The following is a 23,460-nucleotide window of genomic DNA, read 5'->3' as shown; positions in this document are numbered from 1 at the left end:
GTGGCTTGATTTATTTTGGCCTGCGGGTTATCTTTTCACATCTCAGGACTACTGCAGGAAGCCTGCCTCGGTGCGACACTATAACTTCCGAGCTCTTTGGGGAAAACGAGATAGAAAAGGAATTAAAGAAATTAATAAATTCAATATTTAACTCTACTACATATCTCCTACAATATTTACTCTACTACAATATTTACTCTACTACATATCTACTACAATATTTAACTCTACTACATATCTCCTACAATATTTACTCTACTACAATATTTACTCTACTACATATCTACTACAATATTTAACTCTACTACATATCTCCTACAATATTTACTCTACTACAATATTTACTCTACTACATATCTACTACAATATTTACTCTACTACAATATTTACTCTACTACATATCTACTACAATATTTAACTCTACTACATATCTCCTACAATATTTACTCTACTACAATATTTACTCTACTACATATCTACTACAATATTTACTCTACTACAATATTTACTCTACTACATATCTACTACAATATTTAACTCTACTACATATCTCCTACAATATTTACTCTACTACAATATTTACTCTACTACATATCTACTACAATATTTACTCTACTACAATATTTACTCTACTACATATCTACTACAATATTTAACTCTACTACATATCTACTACAATATTTACTCTACTACAATATTTACTCTACTACATATCTACTACAATATTTACTCTACTACAATATTTACTCTACTACATATCTACTACAATATTTAACTCTACTACATATCTCCTACAATATTTACTCTACTACATATCTACTACAATATTTACTCTACTACAATATTTACTCTACTACATATCTACTACAATATTTACTCTACTACATATCTACTACAATATTTACTCTACTACAATATTTACTCTACTACATATCTACTACAATATTTAACTCTACTACATATCTCCTACAATATTTACTCTACTACAATATTTACTCTACTACATATCTACTACAATATTTAACTCTACTACATATCTCCTACAATATTTACTCTACTACAATATTTACTCTACTACATATCTACTACAATATTTACTCTACTACAATATTTACTCTACTACATATCTACTACAATATTTAACTCTACTACATATCTCCTACAATATTTACTCTACTACAATATTTACTCTACTACATATCTACTACAATATTTACTCTACTACAATATTTACTCTACTACATATCTACTACAATATTTAACTCTACTACATATCTCCTACAATATTTACTCTACTACAATATTTACTCTACTACATATCTACTACAATATTTACTCTACTACAATATTTACTCTACTACATATCTACTACAATATTTAACTCTACTACATATCTCCTACAATATTTACTCTACTACAATATTTACTCTACTACATATCTACTACAATATTTACTCTACTACAATATTTACTCTACTACATATCTACTACAATATTTAACTCTACTACATATCTCCTTTTAATTAACTAATTTTCCTTAAGCGTTTCATGTATTATCTGACGGAAAGAGTCTTTCTGTTTCATGTAATTTGAGAAATCTGAGCTTGTTTTTCAGTTTAGACATACATTATGTTTCATTTGCTGGTATCCTTCATCAGTTTCCACGATTTATCAATTTGTAAAAAAAAAATCCATTTCAAAGAAACTGTATTTACCAATCCAGTATCACAGCAACGACCCGGTGACACACGATTTTCGCCACTTCCCAATCCCTGCTCTGGCGCTGGTACAAGTCCATTTCTGCATTTCGCCACCAAAGACCTAGGAAAACTAATCACACACTCAAACAACTATAGCGAATTTAGGAGACACCTAAAAACATACCTGTTCTTGAATTACATAGGTAACGAACAAGGACAATAGCCCCCTTCGTAATTCCACCCATATCTGATCTTGCAAACTGTTAACCTCTAATCTCTAAACTATGAATGTCCCAATCAATTAATGAAACTTTTCTAACTCATTGTAAATAGCACGGAACTTCCCGGTCCGGCAGTATATAAACTGTTGTTATTATTAATGTTGTTAATATCAGATGGTCACTGTTATACTCTGTAATTCGCTGACTGTACAGTTTCACCTCACTGTAAACCGCCTAGAAGTCGCAAGATTGTTGGCGGTATATAAGAATAAAGTTATTATTATTATTATTATTATTAAATTAGGCATTGCGTTGTCAGAGGTTTGTGATGAAGCCAGGGCAGGTCTGAAACCTCTCACTGGAAATCCTGATCTGTGCAACTGTGATAAGTACCTGCTCTCCTCGCCTGAAAGCTGCCATTTCTGGGATAGGATTGAAAGTGCCCAGTGTTTCAATGTTTTATTTGTTGGGATATATTAACCGCCTTTATGAAGCGATTCAACCAAGGCAATGCACTGGAACGGTGTCAGGTCAAAAGCGCGCCGGGACAAAGGTGCGCCCAGACAATTGAGCGCAGCGCGGAGGCGCGCGCCGCTCAAAATGACTGTTTTTAGGGCTCTGATGGGGGGGCCTTGGGGGGGAACCCCCCCACTTTACTTAATAGACATCGCGCTGCGTTGGGGGGGTGTGGGGGGTTTCAACCCCCACATTTTACTGAAAACTTAACTTTTTCCCTGTTTTTAGGGATAAAGTTAGGTTTTCAGTAAAATGTGGAGGGTTACAACCCCCCAAACCCCCCATAACGCCGGCGTGATGTCTATTAAGTAAAGTGGGGGGGGTTCCCCCCCAGGCCCTCCCGTCGGAGCCCTAAAAACAGTCATTTTGAGCGGCGCGCGCCTCCGCGCTGCAGTCAATTGTCTGGGCGCGCCTTTGTCTTTCGCACCGTTGTCTATGAACCCACTGGAACAGTGACGTAGCGAGGATGAGTAACACTCAGAGCAGTGGCTCCTCTGCCCCCCCCTGCCGAGAGGAAGACCTGAGAGTAGCGAATTGCAGTAATCTAAGTGCCAGATGATGATGATGAGATGGGTACAGTTTTGGTAGTGTGCTTGAAGAGGAAGGGTCAGATTTTGGTAATATTATAGAGGAAGAAGCGGCAGGTGGTGTAATTTCTTTATGGGAATTACTCCTTGAAACAACTTTTAAGGCGAAATGCTGAATTCACGTCGGAGCCCCATTCAGTGTATCTACATAAGATGAGATAAGTTATTTATTGGCTTAAGCATATGTAGTTATTTAAACATTAAGAAAATTAATTTGAAGGCCGATGAGGAGGCTGGCTACTTTTAGGCTCGAACATTACATGAAATATGATACTCGAGTGAGGCCGCTGAGGCCTTGTATGAACACTCTGAAAGAAAGTTTTTGGAATGTTTTGAATACAAGAAGATAAATTATTATGAAATGATATAAGCAATAAATGATATTAAGAACAGTAAGATATAGGAGAGTGTGGTATTTATTGATCTTTTTTTTTTTTTTTTTGCCCTGTATTGGTAGCATGGAATATTGCTACACCTTGGGTTTTGGCCAAGTACTAGTGAACTGAATTGACCACCGTAAGAACGGGCTACTGAGCTTGATGGACCATTGGTCTGACCCAGTATGGGTGTTCTTATGCTCTTATGTGTGCCAAGTATAGGACAATGAAGCCATTGTAACATCACTGATGAAGTTGGCTCTGAGGCATTATGACATCACAATCTCAGCTCTGGAATGTTACTCTCATTGGGGTTCTGGAATCTTGCTATTCTTTGAGATGCTGGAATGTTGCTACTCTTTGGGTTTTGGCCAGGTACTAGTGACCTGGATTGGCCACCGTGAGAACGGGCTACTGAGCTTGATGGACCATTGGTCTGACCTAGTAAAGCCATTCTTATGTTCTTATAAGTGTTTAGCCCTCGCAGGGGACTACATTGTTTAACTTGCTTTTTTTTTTTACCAAACCTTTCATACCACTCTCGTATTCGAGTGAATGGTAATCTCTGTGGCCCAGCCTCTGTTGATGAGAACCACATTGGGCTTCTGGTCTGTTGTGCCTTGAGTCAAGAATATTTATTTATTTACCGCTTCTATTCAAAGTGGTTTACATTTCTCCCTATCTGTCCCGACAGCTGACAATCTAACTACTGACCTTGGGGCCACGGAGTGTTAAGTGACTTGCCCAGAGTCATAAGGAGCGTGGCGGGGGATGGGCCACCGTTCTAGTTTCTGTTCTCATGCTTTTTATGATTAGTTTCACATTTTTAGCATGATCTGCTTAAATTTCCTGTTCTCTCTTTTCTGGTAAAGACTTCCTTTTCCTGTTGCTGAAGGTTAACTGCCTATAACAGCGTTTTGGTCTTGTTTGAGAACCTGGCGTATTGTCATTGTTTTATTGTCTAGAGAGTGAATTGAGCAGCCTTATTGGAAAGATTTGGGGGCGGTGAGTTGTCTTAGTGCTACATTTCAGCATCCATGGCAAGCAGGTAAGTGAAACACAGGCTCAGCGTGGAACCACATGGATAGATTTGTTATTTGTGAAACGATTTTAAAAAGCACACCTTTTGTCAAAAGGGTGTTTGCGAGTACTGAGCATTTGGGGTGCTTGTTGCCATTTTTCAACTTCTAAGTCACTGTTCTTAGATTTCTATTTTTAATTCTGAGGGTTTCAGGAAGGATTCCGAGGCAATACATGTGAATTTTATTTTATATATTTAATTACTTATATCCTAAGTGGTTTACATTCAGGTACTTTATCATATTTCCCTATATGTCCCGGTGGGCTCAAACTCTATCTAGTGTACCTGGGGCAATGAGGGGATTAAGTGACTTGCCCAGGGTCACAAGGAGCAGCGAGGGATTTGAACCCACAGCCTCAGGGTCCCTATCTGTCCCGGTGGGCTCAAACTCTATCTAGTGTACCTGGGGCAATGAGGGGATTAAGTGACTTGCCGAGGGTCACAAAGAGCAGCGGGGGATTGGAACCCACAGCCTCAGGGTCCCTATCTGTCCCAGTGGGCTCAAACTCTATCTAGTGTACCTGGAGCAATTAGGGGATTAAGTGACTTGCCCAGGGTCACAAGGAGCAGCGAGGGATTGGAACCCACAGCCTCAGGGTCCCTATCTGTCCCGGTGGGCTCAAACTCTATCTAGTGTACCTGGAGCAATGAGGGGATTAAGTGACTTGCCCAGGGTCACAAGGAGCAGCGAGGGATTGGAACCCACAGCCTCAGGGTCCCTATCTGTCCCGGTGGGCTCAAACTCTATCTAGGGTACCTGGGGCAATGAGGGGATTAAGTGACTTGCCCAGGGTCACAAGGATCAGCGAGGGATTTGAACCCACAGCCTCAGGGTCCCTATCTGTCCCGGTGGGCTCAAACTCTATCTAGTGTACCTGGGGCAATGAGGGGATTAAGTGACTTGCCCAGGGTCACAAAGAGCAGCGGGGGATTGGAACCCACAGCCTCAGGGTCCCTATCTGTCCCAGTGGGCTCAAACTCTATCTAGTGTACCTGGAGCAATGAGGGGATTAAGTGACTTGCCCAGGGTCACAAGGAGCAGCGAGGGATTGGAACCCACAGCCTCAGGGTCCCTATCTGTCCCGGTGGGCTCAAACTCTATCTAGTGTACCTGGAGCAATGAGGGGATTAAGTGACTTGCCCAGGGTCACAAGGAGCAGCGAGGGATTTGAACCCACAGCCTCAGGGTCCCTATCTGTCCCGGTGGGCTCAAACTCTATCTAGGGTACCTGGGGCAATGAGGGGATTAAGTGACTTGCCCAGGGTCACAAGGATCAGCGAGGGATTGGAACTCACAGCCTCAGGGTGCTAAGGCTGTAGCTCTATCCTCTGTGCCACGCGCTCCCATGTTTCATAAGTGTAGATGGACTGGAGTAGGTTTTGACAGAGATTTTGGCAGTTGGAACCCAAGCACAGTACCGGGTAGAGCTTTGGATTCTTGCCCAGAAATAGCTAAAAAGAAAAAAATTTAAATTGAATCAGGTTGGGCAGACTGGATGGACCATTCGGGTCTTTATCTGCCGTCATCTACTATGTTACTATGAGGGATTTGAACCCACAGCCTCAGGGTCCCTATCTGTTCCAGTGGGCTTAAACTCTATCTAGTGTACCTGGGGCAATGAGGGGATTAAGTGACTTACCCAGGGTCACAAGGAGCAGCGAGGGATTTGAACCCACAGCCTCAGGGTCCCTATCTGTCCTGGTGGGCTCAAACTCTATCTAGAGTACCTGGGGCAATGAGGGGATTAAGTTACTTACCCAGGGTCACAAGGAGCAGTGAGGGATTTGAACCCACAGCCTCAGGGTGCTGAGGCTATAGCTCTAACCCCTAGCCACACACTCCCAAGTATGAGCTAGCATCGCAGTGCACACTAGGAATTAGTAAATGACTCATGTTGAGGAAATATGAATTCAGACAGAGCTGATTTCAGTTGATTCGATTGGCAGGGTCAACTCCTTCCACTGTATCCCCCTTCCTCGTGAGATATACATACGAGTTAAGCAGGTCCCACATCTGCAGATTAGTTATTAACAAAGGCAAACTCTAGAAGGCAAAAGATGGCGTCTTTTCAACCAAATGATCAAGTCTTTGTTCAAAAATAGGTGGTCCCAACAAGGATCCCAGTTTCGACGCGTGGTGCACGCTTTCCCCAGGGGACACTTGGCTGGTGGACGCTAAGTCCAAAATATGCTAGTGAAGACAATCTGTAGCGCTCTGAGCAGTTTCGCCGGACCGATAGGCTGAACTCAATTTTGCTCCACATTAATTTTATCTCTTCATTAAAGGCAGTAAATTGTATGGTTTTTGATTAGCTGCTACTGATAGATGTTTTGATTAGGCTATGAAAATGTGAAACAGGCATAATAAAAACACCACAAGTTATAGAACCAATATACAGTATATCTAAAAAACACAGTATGCTGTGTAATAGTAATAAATATTCATTAATATAAGTGAAGTGCTCGGTCACCAACCGATCCGCGCATAAAGTACCGTTAAATGTACTATAACTTGTGGAGTATTTTCATGAAATTGACCTGTTAACACAAGTAATTACTATTTAACTCCTTAATATTATTGAGTATAATAAAAACACCAACAGTTGTATTGTGCATATGATGTCGAATTATTATGTTTAATTCCTAATTTGCCATTCATCTCATTCGGGTCCGGTCAGGGGCAGCCAAAGGGCTAGATATTGCCTAGAGCAGTGTTCTTCAACCGCCGGTCCACGGTGCGATCGATGCGGCATTATCTTCGAGCCACCTCCCTCTTCCTCACTGATTCAGTGCACAAAGCCAGGGGCAGTGGCTCCTACGGGCATCCTGCGCCTGAACCTGCAACGTCAGAGGGAAGGCTTCCAGATGGGGCATGGGACGTGCAAGGTGCAATTAGTACTATTCTGGGGGCGGGGTCTGGGGTGGAGTTTGGGTAGAGATGGGCGGGGTCTGGCCCACGCCTTAGCCCCGTGTTCTTCAACCGCCGGTCCACGGACCGATGCCGGTCCACAGAATAATTCTTTTATTTCTGCCGGTCCATAGGTGTAAAAAGGTTGAAAAACACTGGCCTAGAGGCCATAAAATGCCCAGGTCTGCTTTAGCATGGAGTTTTGAGCATTGGGCCCTAAATGTTCTCCAGGATAGTCTCTCCCAAGTGCTACAGATGAAGGTAGATTTCTATACACTCTGAATCTCTGCAGTTCCCTATGCCAGTATGCTCTATTTGTTCAGCCATCTGATTGTTTCCTGCAGTAGCTCTGAGCAGTATGTTTTCCGGTGATATCAGAGAGAGGAAATGCTATAAAGATTAGCGCTGAAAGGAATCGCAGTGCTTTCTGACAAGGTTCAGAAATCTAGCAGCTTGTAACGCCTGCTGTGCTGTACATAAATCTCCCCAAATTAGCCTTTGAAGCCCTGGGACATCAGGAAGTTCTGCTGAAATGCCATTTGCTCTGTGTGAAAGAAAAAGACAGGTTTAATATAAACAGAAATGTGTGCAAAGGCAGCCAGAAAAAGCCCAAACGAGGGACCATGAGGAAGTCTGGGTTCTGCAGTGGGACCTTGGGTGTCAGTAGGAAAGAGGAGGGCTTTTATTTTGGAGGAGGGGAGAGAGATGCTTTTCCTCACTTTGTCTTGAATTGCTTTCAGGTTTTCCCCACTAAAGTCAAACTTTGGATAGCATGGTGTGCAAGATGAGCAAAACATATTTTATTAAATTTTAAGTCGATAAACGAGCGTTGTCTTGGAATACGAGCATGTATATGCACATCACATCAAGTTTATGTTTATTGCATCTGTATTTACTGAAGAGGATATACACAGCATATTGGAAGCCGGCAGGCTATACGCAGGAAATGATGGGAAACTGACAGGATTGACGGTCAGCCTAGAAGAGGTATGCAGGCAGATTGATAGACTTAAAAACGATAAATCCCCGGGACCGGATGGCATCCATCCGAGGGTAATCAAGGAACTGAAAGAGGCTATAGCTGAACTGCTTCAATTAATAGCTAATCTGTTGATCAAATCGGGAAGGATTCCAGAAGACTGGAAAGTGGCGATCTTCAAGAAAGGTTCAAGGGGAGATCCGGGAGACTACAGACACCGGTGAGTCTGACCTCGGTACCAGGAAAGATGGTAGAGGCGCTGATAAAGGACCGCATCATTGATCACCTTGATGGACACAATCTGATGAGGACCAGCCAGCACGGCTTCAGCAAGGGAAGATCTTGCTTGATGAACTTTGCTGCACTTCTTCAAGGCAGATAGACAAGGGCGAGCCGGTCGATACTGTATATCTGGATTTTCAGAAGGCGTTCAACAAGGTCCCGCATGAATGACTACTTCGAAAAATTGCGAGCCATGGAATCGAGGGTGAAATACTCATGTGGATTAAAAACTGGCTGGCGGATAGGAAACAAAGAGTGGGGGTAAATGGACAATACTCGGACTGGAAAAGCGTCACGGGTGGAGTGCCACAGGGTTCGGTGCTTGGACCTGTGCTCTTCAACATATTTATAAACGACCTGGAAATTGATATGACAAGCGAAGTGATTAAATTTGAGGACGATACGAAGTTATTCAGAGTGGTGAAGACGCAGAAGGATTGCGAAGACCTGCAACGTGACATAAACACGCTGGCAAATGAGGTTTAACGTGGATAAGTGTAAGGTGATGTATGTCGGTAACAAAAATCTTATACACAAATACAGGATGTCTGATGTGGTACTCGGAGAAATCCCCCAGGAAAGAGACCTGGGAGTACTGGTCAACAAGTCGATGAAGCCATCCGCGCAATGTGCTGCGGCTGCGAAAAGGGAAAACAGAATACTAGGAATGATTAAGAAGGGGATCACGAGCAGATCGGAGAAGGTTATCACACCGCTGTACCGGGCCATGGTACGCCCCCACCTGGAATACTGCGTTCAGCACTGGTCGTCATACATGAAGAACGACACAGTAATACTCGAAAGGGTCCAGAGAAGAGCGACTAAAATGGTTAAGGGGCTGGAGGAGTTGCTGTACAGTGAGAGATTAGAGAAACTGGGCCTCTTTTCCCTTGAAAAGAGGAGGCTGAGAGGGGACATGATTGAAACATTCAAGATAATGAAGGGAATAGACTTAGTAGATAGAGACAGGTTGTTCACCCTCTCCAAGGTAGAGAGAACAAGAGAACACTCTATAAAGTTAAAAGGGGATAGATTATGTACAAACGAAAGGAAGTTCTTCTTCACCCAGAGAGTGGTGGAAAACTGGAATGCTTTTCCAGAGGCTGTTTTAGGGGAAAACACCCTCCAGGGATTCAAGACAAAGTTAAATAAGTTCCTATTGAACCAGAACGTACCCAGGTAAAGCTAGTCTCAAGGCACTGGTCTTTGACCTAAGGGTTGCCGCGTGAGCGGACTGCTGGGCACAATGGACCACTGGTCTGACCTAGCAGCGGCAATCCTTATGTTCTTATGTTATTTAAGATTTGATATACCACTCCTGCATTTTACTGACCTAAGAAGTTTACAATGTATCAAACTAAAATGAAATTAGGTACTTGAGAAAAACCCTATCTGTCCCAAAGGCTCACAATCTATCTAAAGTACCTGTTAAACTAAAATTAAGTAATAACAACATATAATACATTTCCAAATCAAAAAGAAATAGAAATGGTTAATCAGCTGGCTGCGTTGGAGGACAGAGGGGAGTACAGGACAATGAAGCCATTGTGACATCACTGAGGAGGTTGGCTCTTATTGGTGAAATGAGGCATTATGACATCACAATCACAGCTCTGCTTCCCAAAGACTGAAGCTATTACTACTACTATGAATTATTTCTATAGTGCTATCAGACGTACAGAGTCACAAAGAAGACAGTCCCTGCTCCAAAGAGCTTACAATCTAAACAGCCAAGACAGACACACAGGATGTCATGGATACAGTTAAGGGGAATGTTTATGTTGATTTAAGATTTGATATACTGCTCCTGCATTTTACTGACCTAAGCGGTTTGCAAAGTATCAAACTAAAATGAAATTAGGTACTTGAGAAAAACGACCCTATCTGTCCGGAAGGCTCACAATCTAGCTAAAGTACCTGATTAAAATAAAAATATGTAATACATTTCCTAGATCAAAAATCAAAGAAATAGAAATAATGAAAGAAGATAAAAAAATTAAAAAATAAAATAAAACATATTTAAGAGATAGAAAAGTCTCTGAGGCGGCTTGATAATAAGTTCAGTCTGCAGAACCAGGTCAACCGGTTGCCACCAAAGAATAAGTGTGCACAATAAACGCGCATCGCGTCGCTGTGCATGGCTGAACATAATAAAAAGTATCACAGCCAATTCACCCGCAGTTCAAGCGCAGTATATAAGTGCACATATCAAGAACGCACATCTTGCGCATCACTCCCATCCTCTCCTCTCTCTCTCTCTCGTCTCCCTCACACCAGCCACGATTCTGTTCAAAAGTAAAGTGCAGGTTATTTGTTTTACTGTATATATTTTTATTTTATACAGTGCGGTATTTTGTATTTAAGTTTTGGGGTGGTGGAATGAATCGTCTGAGTTTCCATTATTTCCTATGGGGGAAATTCGCTTGATATTCAAGTGCTTGGGATTAAAAGCACGCTTCCGGAACAAATTATGCTCGCAAACCAAGGTTTTACTGAACTGCCTCCTCTTTGGTTCTGTTTCACTGCTGGTAACATCATCTGCTGCTAGGGTGGTCAGTGAAGTGGCTGAGCTGCTTCTGCTGGCTCAGTATAAAGTCCGGCATCTTTATCCACCGTCCTCCTGACTGTTTTGCTGCAGAACCGCCTTTGCAGAAGACTTTGTCTGTTTCACTTGAGCGTTGCTAGACATCCCAAGAGCTTGGCAGCAAACCCTTAAATTCATTAATTACGAGGAGGTGTTGAAAAGTTCTCAGCCCAAATAAGAACAAAATGACCTGGGTATGGTTCAATCAATAATCTGAAACAATGTCAAAACATAGAATTTCGTTTCTGCAAATTGGCACTTGACATAATAAGATAACACTTTTCAACTACAGGGTCAAAATAACGGCTCAGAATTTAGGAAGTTGGTTGGTTGGGCTGCAAACTTTACAGCACCCCCTTCTAATGGTTTTTTTGAGGGTTTTTTGATTGGATAAAAACCAGCATGGTCAATTAAAATAAAACCAATAAAATAATTGCGATAAAACCAATTCAAATAATAAAAATTGAGCGCAGATCTTGAACTTAGGTACCACTAGGTGGCCATGCGCCGTTTATAGAATTCCCCAGTGACATAGTGTGAAGTAATACAAAATACTACAAATGCCTCTTCCCCACTTACAACCGTTTACCCCTCTCTCCTCCACACTTCCTTCCAGTCTCTTCTCCCTGCTTCCATCCAGCCTCTGCCCCGCTACCATCCAGCCTCTGCCCCCTATCCTCCCCAGTTTCATAAAGCATCTGCCCCCTCTCTCCTCCCTACTTCCATCTAGCGTCTACCCCCTCCCTCCTCCCCACTTCCATCCAGCATCTGCTCCCTCTCTCACCCTTGCTTTCATCCATCATTTGCACCTCTCTCCTCCCAACTCCCATTCAACATATGCCCCTCTTACTCTTTCTCCTCACTTCCACATTTGCTCACTCGCTCTTCCCTGCTTCCATCCATTGTCTGCCCCCCTCCTCCCTGCTTCCATCTATTGTCTGCCCGTCTCTTCCCCAATTCCATCCAGTATGTGCCTCCTCTGTCCTCCCCACTTCCATCCAACAGTGTGCCACTTCGTCCTCCCCACTTCCTTAAAGCACTGGCTTCTTCCCTGCCGCCACCGCTGTTGCTTTCTCAAACCAGTAGCAGTGGCAAAACAAAGCATAAACAGGTTGGGCTGCACTGTACTTATATGTGTGACTGCCAGCTTCGCCCTGGAACAAGAAATGATGTCAAGGGGACGGGGTCAGCATCCGCTGATAATTTGGGAAAGTCAGCAGCAGTGGTAGCGGCAGATGGAGGCAGTGGGACATGGAAGCTGCAGGTTGGCGCGTTAGCTGTGCGGCTAGACACTTCAGCTGCGCAGCCTCTTATCAGTCGCTATGTGGCCACACAGCTGCGCAGCTGACAGGGAACATTGTGTACAGCATTGAGTTTGATGGGTAGACTAATGGCCTGACAATTTTCAAAGCGATTTAACTGGACAAGAGTGCTTGGTATCTGGATAATTGCTTGTTCCAGCCTAATGCTGATATTCAATGGCATTTAACCAGAAAGTGCCACTGAATATCAGTATTAACTGCCCCCGCATTGTCTTGGCAGAACGGGTACTTAACTGGTTAGTAGCAATATTCAGACTGCTAACTGAATAAGGGGCTCATAATCGAAAGAGAAAAACGTCCAAATACCGGCCTAAGTCGGCACTTGGACGAACAATTCTCAAAAACGTCCAAGTGCCGATAATAAACCCGGGTTTTGGACGTATTTCTAAATGACCTAGGCCTTCATAGTGCCGCTCAACGTCCACAGCTAAACGGGGCGTTACGGGAGTCGTGTCGAGGGCGGGAGTTGGGCGGGACGTGGGCCGGCTTAGACTTAGTCGTACAGCATGTATAACCAAAAGTTTAACAACAGAGCCTAGACGGAATTTGGACGTTGTGACTTAGACCATGTAAAACATGGTCTAAGTCACAAAAACCCACCTAAACTCAACAGATAAGCACTGAAAACACATAACACAGACCCCCACGCATTACCCCAGTGATCACCAACCCCCCCCCCCATAAAAATTTTATTCACAACTTTAAATTTCAGCTTCCAGACCATCATCACCTGGCCACCTGGCATAGGAAAGCCTAGTCGTCCAGCACTGAGGCAGCTTAAGTCATCTTGGGGGTGGGTTAGGGATCCATAGAGAAGAGGACCCATGCCCATAAGCCCCTGTAATCACTGCATTGATACTTAAACATGTGCACTCCCCTATACACCCCCAAAACTCTTTTTTACTGGCATATAAGTGGCTCCTGCAGCCATAAGGGCTATTGGGGTGGAAGATAAGTGGATCTAGAGGATTCTGGAGGTGGTTTAGGGGGCTCACCGTCATCTATAAGGGAGCTGTAGTGAGGAGAAGCCATGGCACCCTTTTGTGAAGTTCACAGCAGTGCCCTGTAAGGTACCCCACTATTTAGGTGGCATTCTGGGTGTGCAGTCCATCACTTTGCAGACCCCTCCCACGTCCAACAGGGTTTGTTCTAGGGATTTTGGACTTGAACGGAAAGTTGGACGGAAATGTGGTATAAAGATGGATGATTTAGCGGCTTGGACAATCAGATCGGCAGGACGTATAAGACGATTTTCGAAAGTAAAAAAAAGGTTGGACATATCTTTCGAAAATGTGTCTTAGGCTCTTTTTAACTTTGGATGACTTGTGAGATGGACGTAAACGGACTTAAATGTCCTTTTCGATTATGCCCCTCCACGTGTATAAAGTTAGGACTTTGGCTGGTGCTAGTTAACTTCCAGGTAGTGGCATCAGGGATATTCCCCCTCCTCCCACCCCCCCCCCCCCCCCACAATCCCAATTCCCCCTCCCTCCCACTCTGACATCTTGAAGGCCTGACCCACAACCATTCCTTCTTACCCCAATAGACATCGCTACTTGTAGATTCCTGGTAGTCTAGTGGGCTCCTATGTGCAGGAGAGGGCTGAATATTGACTGGAGGAAACTGCTTAGGGATGCAAATTCAAAACCAGGAGTGGAAATGTGTCACTTCTTGATCTGAGCTACTTGGCAGCTATGCAGGGGTACAGCAAGGCCTGCCACCCAGCCCAGCCCAGCCTGCAGCTGAAGACTAATAACTAGCTCACAAAGGGCTAGATGCACAAAACATGGTTGTTAAGACTGTGTGAATCACTCTGGAACAGCGACTGATGCACCAACAAACTTCCATGCAAATTATTTGCATGGAGGTTCATGGTAATCCCTGTCTGATCAGTCGCTCTAGAGCAGGGGTGTCTAACCTTTTGGCTTCCCTGGGCCGTATTGGCCGTAAAAAAATTTTCAGGGGCCGCGCAAACGCTGCAGCAAGACAGAGGAGGGAGCCGGCAAGACGGTAAACACCTGGGAGCAGCAGAGGAACACACTGCATCACCCTTGACTGGGGCCGCACAAAATACTTCACGGGGCCGCAGGTTGGATACCCCTGCTCTAGAGCAACTGAAACATGCGCAGAGCCGGTTTGGGGAAGCCATAACAGCTGAGTGGCAGGGGAAGCCCTTCAGTTGTTGGGGCTTTTTTCTTTTCTTTTTTTTTTTTTTAATGGCACAGATGTGCATGTGTTACACAAGCACAATATCTGCCCCATTTAAAAAAAAAAAAAAAATGGCGTGAATGAGCCAATTAGGGCCTTAGGCTCCTCCCTCTGTACACCGGGATACAGAAGGAGGAGCCTAAAGCCTGACTGGGCCTTAGGCATCTGAGCCAATCAGGGCCTTATGCCCCTCCCTGTGCATCACATGATGCACCGGGGAGGGAAAGGCCATTTTGGACTGGTGGGCCTCGGAGCAGGAAGGACCGAGCATCCTTCCTGCTCTCAACTTCTCAAATAGGTATGGGGGGTTGGGGGGAGGTTTGGGGGATTATCCAGTGGCAGAAAGGAGTGGGCATCCATCTTGCTATTTTGGGGGGAAGGGGAGGATAGGGGATAGTTCATGGGGGGGCCTGGCACTGGGGGGGCCTCTGTTGGCAGGAAGAAGTGGACATCCCTCCCATTTGTGCTGCTGCGGTGGGGGGGGGGAATTTACCTGGCAAGAGGGAGTAGGCAGCCCTCCTGCCAATATTCTTTTGCACGGGGGGGGCACCATTGTAAGAGGAAGTGGGCATGCCTCCTGCCAATTTTAATTGGTGCTTGGGAGGGGGGTCCCAGTGGTGGTTATAAATATTATATTAATTTCAGGGCTGAACTATTGGTACACATGTAAGCAATTGGTCTTGACCAGTCGCTTTTTTCGAATTGCTAAAAGTGCTTGTTTTTTTATTTGTACATCGTGAAGCAATGTTAGCGTATCAATTGCTCGGCTAGTTTACATGGCATTTTAATATTTATTTATTTTGGATTTCTATCATGTTGTCCCCCAAAAAGTCCAGAACGGGTTACAGGTTAATGACCTTATTTGCATGGCCAGATCGGAGAATGAGCGACCGTGCAGAAAACCACACGGTCAGCTGTCTTTCTGTATCGGGTCAGCAAATGCGACAGACATAACCGGTTTAGTGACCCTCGTTAGATGATTGCTGACTGTAGTGCATGTAGGCCTCAATCCCGCCCCCACCTGAATATATTACCTCTTCTACCTGCTAAAATTCCATTAACACTTTTAATAAAAGAGATCTACACCAGGTGTAGTGCAGACAGAACCTATCACCTCATCTTTGCTCATGCCTGCCATTTCACCGGTTCATAGACAACTCAGCGAAAGACAAAGGCGCGCGCCGACAACTGAGCGCAAGATGGAGGCACGCGCCGAAGAAAATTACAGTTTTTAGGGGCTCCGACGGGGGGTTTTGTTGGGGAGCCCCCCCAGTTTACTTAATAGAGATCGCGCCGACGTTGTGGGGGGTTTGGGGGCTTGTAACCCTCCACATTTTACTGTAAACTTAACTTTTCCCCTAAAAACAGTGAAAAAGTGAAGTTTTCAGTAAAATGTGGGGGGGTGACAACCCCCCACAACGCGGCGCGATCTCTATTAAGTAAAGTGGGGGGAGTTCCCCCCCACGCCCCCCCCCCCGTCGGAGCCGTAAAAAACAGTAATTTTCTGCGGCGCGCGCCTTTTTTCCCGGCGCGCTTTTGACCTGACACCCATTTCACCTCATTCCTGATGTGCATTTATCCCTGCTCGCACACCCCAGATCCTCTTTCACTGGGATTACACCAAATTGTGTTTGAGATTCTGTTGACACCACTTGCACTCTTCAGATTTAGGACTGAATAAGAAATCTTTTGCATGCCAGTATGAAAACACCATTTGAAACCACAGAGATTTCCTGTCGTTTAAATGTCAACGTGATAGTAAGCAACCACAGTTTAAATTCGCAGAACACTGGCCTAGGTATTTTGATCTGTGGAACTTTTAATGGGCTAGCAGTATTAGAATTTGCAAAAAACAGTGGCTAGTGAGAAGCCATATAGCAATTAGATATACATATATATGTAACCAGAGCTGCTTAATCGCCATTTGCGGTGTCCCATGTGCAAGCGGACTGGAACCACTGTTCATCTCGGTGTTCTCTAACCCGTGCATATGTTACATCCTGTACATAACAGAAACATTACAAACCTTTCATATTAACATGCAGTATTTTAAAAGGCGATGCCATGTTGAAAACTGGGAATAGTTCAACCTGGAATTCAGCGTGACTTCAGATTATGTTGAGCCATATGTTCGGAAATAGTTGTGTTTGAAGTACGACACTCCAGGTATTTATTTTCACAATTCTCAAATTAGAAAAAAAACAAAAAACAAGCCCCTCTAAAACAAAGATCTAATCTAATCTAATCCTTAGGTTTGTATACCGCATCATCTCCACGTTCGTAGAGCTCGACGCGGTTTACAGTAGGAGAAATAGGAAGGAACTACAACAGAGGGGGAGAGGTAGAAGTGTGAAGAAAATTTAGAGGACTTGGGATGCCAAGATATAAGAGTTTCCTTGATTCCTAAGTTGGAGGGAGACTTACTTTTTTTGAGAAAAGCCAGGTTTTCAGATGTTTGCGGAAAACTTGGAGAGAGCTCAAGTTCCGAAGAGGGGAGGTAAGGTTGTTCCAGAGCTCAGTGATTTTGAAGTGGAGGGAGGTCCCTAGCTTTCCTGTGTGGGAATAAAATTCACTGATCTATATACATGCCGTAGACTTTGAACATGAAGGAGCAATTATAAGAAATAATGAGCAAGAGGGGCAAACATGCAGAACATGGTTTATAAAATTATTTTAACCGGTTCGTAATCAACAATAGGACATTACCTCCTATGCCATGTCTTTTTAATTTCCTCAGGAGTCATTCATGAGGTACTTTGTCAAGCACTAGGGGTGACTCACCATTGCGGGCTGAGAGGCTGAGGACTCCCACTCCCACATATAAATTTAATTGTGTTTTATAGCGCTGCCATCCATTGGGTACGAGGGGAGACTTTTTTGATACTTTTGAAAATCCATAACATAACAGTCAGCTTATATACCGCGAAGCTCTATGCGGTTTACAAAAGAGAAAAAAAATATACAATTGAATAAGAGGAAATTAGTTACCCAGATATACAATATCGACCGGCTCATCTTTATCCACTGGGTAGAGAGTGACGTGGAGACAAAGGGCTCCTTTTACGAAGGTGCGCTAAGCGTTTTAGCGCTTGCTATAGTGCGCGATAGCCGAAAATCTACCGCCCGTGGCAATGTAGTGCGCGCTATTCCGCGCGTTAAGGCCCTAACGCGTCTTTGTAAAAGGAGCCCAAAGATTCATCCCCGAACCTGCATTTTCATCCCCATTCTCACAGTGAAGCACATTTTTCATCCCTGTTCCTTCACCGGCCCTGCATTTTCCATCCTTGTCCCCGCACCATCCCCGCAACTTTAATTTTCTTCCCCGCTCAAAGCAGAATGATGATTTTATGGGCCTATGGCATTGCAAATAAACATATGGGGGCTGATTCTATAAACGGCGTCTAAATCGGCCAGCGTCTAGAAAAATGGACTGAATACATTTTCAATTAGCTTTTTTTTTTTTTTTAGTTCAATAATTTTTATTGAGTATTTTGAAAAATACAGGGAGCATTTCAAATACATAAAAACAAAATAAAGCTTTGTGTATAAAGAATCTGCAAATATATATTTAACTATAGAGGACCATAGCAGTAAGAAAAGCTCCAAGTATTGGAACTGCTTGTGAAGACTATATGAGAAAAAGATGAGGGAGAACAGGAATAGAAATTAAAAGAGAAAGGAAAGAAAGAAGAAAAGGAAGGGAAGACAGGAGTGTCTACGAAGCAGAGCGTACATAGGAATCCAGGAATGACCAGGGTGATTTTTTGCTCTTCAAATTCATGGAGGTTCGGAGTGTAATTTTATTCTCCTATGCATAGGATTCAAATCTATGATACATACACAGAGAGTTCCACCAAAAAGTATAGTCTAGTAGCGAAGATGATTTCCAATTTTTCAGAATGTGCATGAGAGCAGTCACAAACATGGTGTTGATGAGCTTAGGAGGACAGTTTGATTGTGCGAAACAGGGATGTTGAAAATTAGCTTTGAAAAACCAAAAAACCCTTTCCTCTGGTCAGGACAGTATACTGCTGTTATAGTATCCTGTTCTGACCTGAGGAAGGAGGTTTTGGCCTCTGAATGTTTGTTGAAAAGGTATTAAAATTAGACCAATAAAACGATTTCCACTATTCCCATTTTCTATTTTTATTTAGTAATGTTTATTAATACAGCTACTTACACTACTTTATCTTAAATGGAAAATAAAATTCTACATTTGCTCATTTTCAATTGTATTGGACCCAGTCAACAATTTCTGCTTTCCTCGTTTTCTTTTAACTCTTGCCAGGATTTCCTGTCCATTTGTGTTTCTCTTTCCTCGTTTTCTTTTCAGCTTTTGTGTTTTTCTGCCTCTCTCTAGATTAAATTATTTTTTACCATCCAGTCCTCAATTTCCCTCTTTTCACTGTGTCTACCTATAGCTTGTCACCTCTTTTGCTTACCCCAGCCCTCCTATTTCACCTCCTCTTATTCCCCCAGTATTTCACTAGCTCTTCCCCATCTATGGGCATCGGAAAAGGGGGGCACAGGGGCCGTGGCCTCCCCCAAATTGCCACTTTTAAATTGCTACTTAATCCCTGGTGGTCCAGAGGTGCAGCAGGCAAGAGCAAGCTTTTCGGTTCCTGCTCCGCTGCTCACCTGGTTGATCACAGCAAATTTCTTCTGCCGCTGAGTGGCAATGAGCAGGAACGTGCTTTGGCACTCCTGCTCAGCGGCTTCTTTGACTGGCTCCCGTGAATTCTCATGAATCATGAGAATTCATGGGAGCCAGTCAAAGAAGCCTCTAAGCACCGAGCAGGAGTGCCAAAGCGCTCTCCCGCTCATTACCGCTCAGCGGCAGAAGAAACCAGCCGCGACCAGGCCATTGGAGGTAGGATGACGGGGTAGGGTGCACAGCAAGCAAGCGAGGATGGAGGGAAGGGGTCTGGGTGCAATCTGACGGATGGGGGAGGGAGCAGAGTCTGACAGGGGGGGTGGCTGGTTAGGTGCAGAGTCTGGGGAGGTGGCTGGCTGGCTGGGGGATGCCAAGTCTGTTGAGGGGGTGGCTGGGGGGTGCAGAGTCTGACAGGGTGGCTGGCTGGGTGCAGAGTCTGACAATAGGAGGAGGTGGCTGGCTGGGTGCAGAGTCTGACAAGGGGGGGGCTGGCTGGGTACAGAGTCTGACGGGGTGGCTGGCTAACTGGGTGCAGAGTCTGACAGGGGCCAGCTGGGTGCAGAGTCTGGAGGGGTGGCTTGCTGGCTGGGTGCAGAGTCTGATGGGGATGGTGGCTGGGGAATGCCGAGTCTATCGAGGGGGTGGCTGGAGGTGCACAGTCTGACGGGGTGTGTGGCTGGGGGATGCCGAGTCTGATAGTGGGTGTAGCTGGGGGTGCAGAGTCTGACAGGGGGTGGCTGTGAGATGCAGAGTCTGACATGGTGTGGCTGGGTGATGCAGAGTCTGACATGGGGGTGTGTGGCTGGGGGATGCAGAGTCTGATGCGGGGGGGGGTGGCTGGCTGGGTGCAGAGTCTGAGGGGGGCTGGCTGGGTGCAGAGTCTGATGGAGGAGAGAGGGTGGCTGGGTGCAGGGGGTAGGAAGTTGGGAAGGCATAGGGAGTTGGTAAGGCAGGGAAGACAGATGCTCAGGGGGTTAGGAAAGACAGATATTGCACATACTGAGAGAAGTTTGGGAAGAACAAATGCAGGCAGGGGGGGTTAGGAAAGGAGGAAAAGAGAGATGCTGCATAGGTGGAGTAGTGGGAAGGGAGAGAAAAATGCTGCCGGTGGGGGAGGGAAAAGGAACAGAAGATTGTTGGACATAGGTGTGTGGCGTGAGAGGGAAAAGAAGAAAGAGGGATTATTGTTGGACATGATAGTGGTGGAGAGGAGGGAGGGAGAAATGTTACACTGGGAGGGAGGAGAGATGACCCAAAGAAGGGAGAGATGTTAGACCACTGGAATGGGAAGGCAAGAGAGAGAGATGCCAGACCACAGAAAGGAGAGGAGAGAGATGTTAGACCTCGGGAAGAGGGAGGGAAGGTGAGAGAGGAGTATGTGGTGCAGTGGTTGGAGCTAAAGCCTTAGCACCCTGGGGTTGTGGGTTCAAACCTCGCGCTGCTCCTTTTGGGCAAGTCACTCAGTCCTCCATAGCCTCAGGTACATTAGGTAGACTATGAGCCCACCAGGACAGATAGGGAAAATACTTGAGTACCTAATTGTAAAACCGCTTAGATAATCTTGAAAGGCGGTATATTAAAAAAAACAACCTAATAAATACCTAATAATAAAGATGCCAGACCATGGGAGAGGAGAGAGATTCCAGGCTATGGGAAGGAGAGAAGAAAGATGCCAGACCATATGAGGGGGAAAGGGGGAAGACAGAGATGTCGCACCATGGGAGAAGGATGAGATGGTGCACAGGGATGGAGGTGGAGACAGAGGGATGGAGAGAGACAGAGGGAGGAGATGGTACATATGGATAGATGGGAAGGGAAGGCAAGTAGATTTTGAGGAGAAAGTAGAATGTTAAAGTTAATGCTAAAGAAGGATGTATAGCAGAAAATAAAGGAGAGAAAAACAGCAAATGGATAAGGTGGCCCTGGATACACAGTTAAGAGCACAGACAGAAGGAAGTGCAGCCAGAGACTGAGAAAATAAGGTTTGAAAACCAAAATCACCAGACAACAAAGGTAGGTGAAATGATTTTATTTTCAATTTAGTGACTGAATTGTGTCAGTTTTAAGAAATGACATCTGATGTCTATATTTTGCACTGTTCAGGAAGAAATGTATTTGTTTCTATATCTCTAGGGGTTGTACTTCAGGCAGAGTCTTGCATCTTAGGGTTTTGTTTGTATATATTAGTACTTTAGTTTGTGGTCCTGTATTTGCATAGGGGTTATATGTGTTCTGCATGTGTGACGAAGGCCAGGTGTTCTGGTAGGAATGAATGTTGAGAAACATACAGTGTGCTTTGCGTAGTTTAGTTTTGTGGTTAACCATTATGTATTGTTAATAAGATTATATTGTGTGTATATATGAAAAATGAATGGAAAAAATAGTATTACAATTAGTACTATTATGGGGCGGGGTCTGTGGCGGAGCTTGGGCGGGGTCTGGGTAGGGCTTGTGAGCGCCCCCAAACAATAAAGCATTCCGCTGCCATGTCCCCATCTGTCCTTTTTCTTTATCCCTTCCTTTCATCCAGTGTCTGCCCCTCTCCTGCTCACTTCCATCCAACATCTGTTTCTCTCTTTTCCCCACTTCCATTCAGTGTTTGCCTCCCTCTCTCTCTCTCTCTCTTCCCCACTTCCATCCAGTGTCTGCCTCCCTCTTCTCCCTACTTCATCAGCTTCTACCCTCTCTCCTCCCCACTTCATTTGCATCTGCCTCTTTCTCTCTCTCTCTCTCCTCCCCACTTCCATCTGCATCTGCCTCTTTCTTTCTTTCTCTCTTCTCCCCACTTTATCTGTATCTGCCTCTTTCTCTTCTCTGATTCCATAAGTCTGCCTGCCCCTCTCTCTCCACTTCCATCCAGCATATGCCCCTCTCTCTCTTCACTTCCATCAGTGTCTGCCTCCTTCTCTCTCTTCATCCCACTTCTATCAGCATCTGCCTCTTTCTCTCTCCCCCACTTCCAACTAACAACTACCCCTCTCTCTCCCCTTCCCACTTTCACTCACTGTCTGCCTCCATCAATGTCTGCCTCCCTCTCTCCTCTTCCTTCATCATCTGCCTCTCTCTTTCTTCCCATGTCATCAACATCTGCTTCCCTCTCTCTATATTCTCCCCACCCATCAGTGTTTGCCTCCTTCTCCTCTCCACTTGCATCCAGCATCTACATCTCTGTCTCTTCTCCCCACTTCTATCAGCACCTGCCCCTTCTCTCTCGTCTCCCACTTTTACAAGCATCTGTCTCTCTCTCTCCCCCACCCTTCAGTATATGCCCCCTTTCTCTACCACCACCCCTTCGGTGTCTGTCCCTTCTCTATCCCCATCCCTCTTCCACCAGTGTCTGCCCCTTTCTCCTCCAACCCACCATTGTTTGCCCCTATTTCTCTGTCTCACTCCTCTTCCACCAGCATCTTCTCCCCTACCCCCTAAAATGGGAAAGTGGTGCAGGAGGGAGAAGGTGCTGATCCCAACCACACCGGCTGGGGAGGGAGGAGCAGAATAGCTGCATGGCCATGCAGCCTAGAAGGAACAGTGGTGGTGGTGGGGAGGTAAGTGCTCATTCCACAGCAGCCTCTTCAGGGCAGAAAAGAACCGCACTCTTTCCCACCTGCTGCTGCTACTATCGCTTCCACTCTGCTTCCCGCTAGTAATTCTTCATAATGGCTGCCGAGACTTCATATGGCAGCCTTGTAATACTTCCACAAATCTCACAAGGCTGCCATATGAAGTTTTGACAGCCATGTTCAAAGAAACATTAGCGGCAGCTATAACAGCAACAGGGGGCAGGAAAGAGTGGGGTTCTTTCCTGCCCCTTGAAGTTGCAACTAGACTATCAGGACCATTATGGGAGGTCTCTGGAGGGCCAACGGAGGCTCAGGGGTATCCGGCTCAATTTATCAATTTCTGGGGTATCGGTACCTGTTCCTGCGGTACCACCGCAGAATGTTTCACCCTTACTGCGATATTCCCGGACACTCTTTCTGTTCTGTAACTATTACTGCAGTAATTACTGCAGTAATGGTTATTGTGTCACTCTCTACCATT

At 44.8% G+C, this 23,460-nt stretch overlaps 1 protein-coding gene across 4 annotated transcripts in view; it reads left to right on the top strand.

The window, feature by feature from the left end:
- The window catches only part of EVL (Enah/Vasp-like), a 257,967-nt gene that overhangs the window by 122,171 nt on the left and 112,336 nt on the right, over positions 1–23,460 (top strand). Inside the window, exon 1 of one of the 4 annotated variants that reach the window (XM_033952985.1) lies at positions 4,424–4,449. The exons of the other annotated variants lie outside the window; for them this stretch is intronic. Coding sequence (XP_033808876.1) covers positions 4,439–4,449 — 11 coding nt within the window. The 5' untranslated portion in view covers positions 4,424–4,438. Of the gene's footprint in view, positions 1–4,423; positions 4,450–23,460 lie in introns of those variants that run through there. 4 annotated transcript variants of the gene reach the window in all.

Source organism: Geotrypetes seraphini, chromosome 7 (genome assembly GCF_902459505.1).
Source record: "Geotrypetes seraphini chromosome 7, aGeoSer1.1, whole genome shotgun sequence".
Taxonomy (NCBI): Eukaryota; Metazoa; Chordata; class Amphibia; order Gymnophiona; family Dermophiidae; genus Geotrypetes; species Geotrypetes seraphini.
This window is presented reverse-complemented; position numbering and strand designations above follow the sequence as displayed.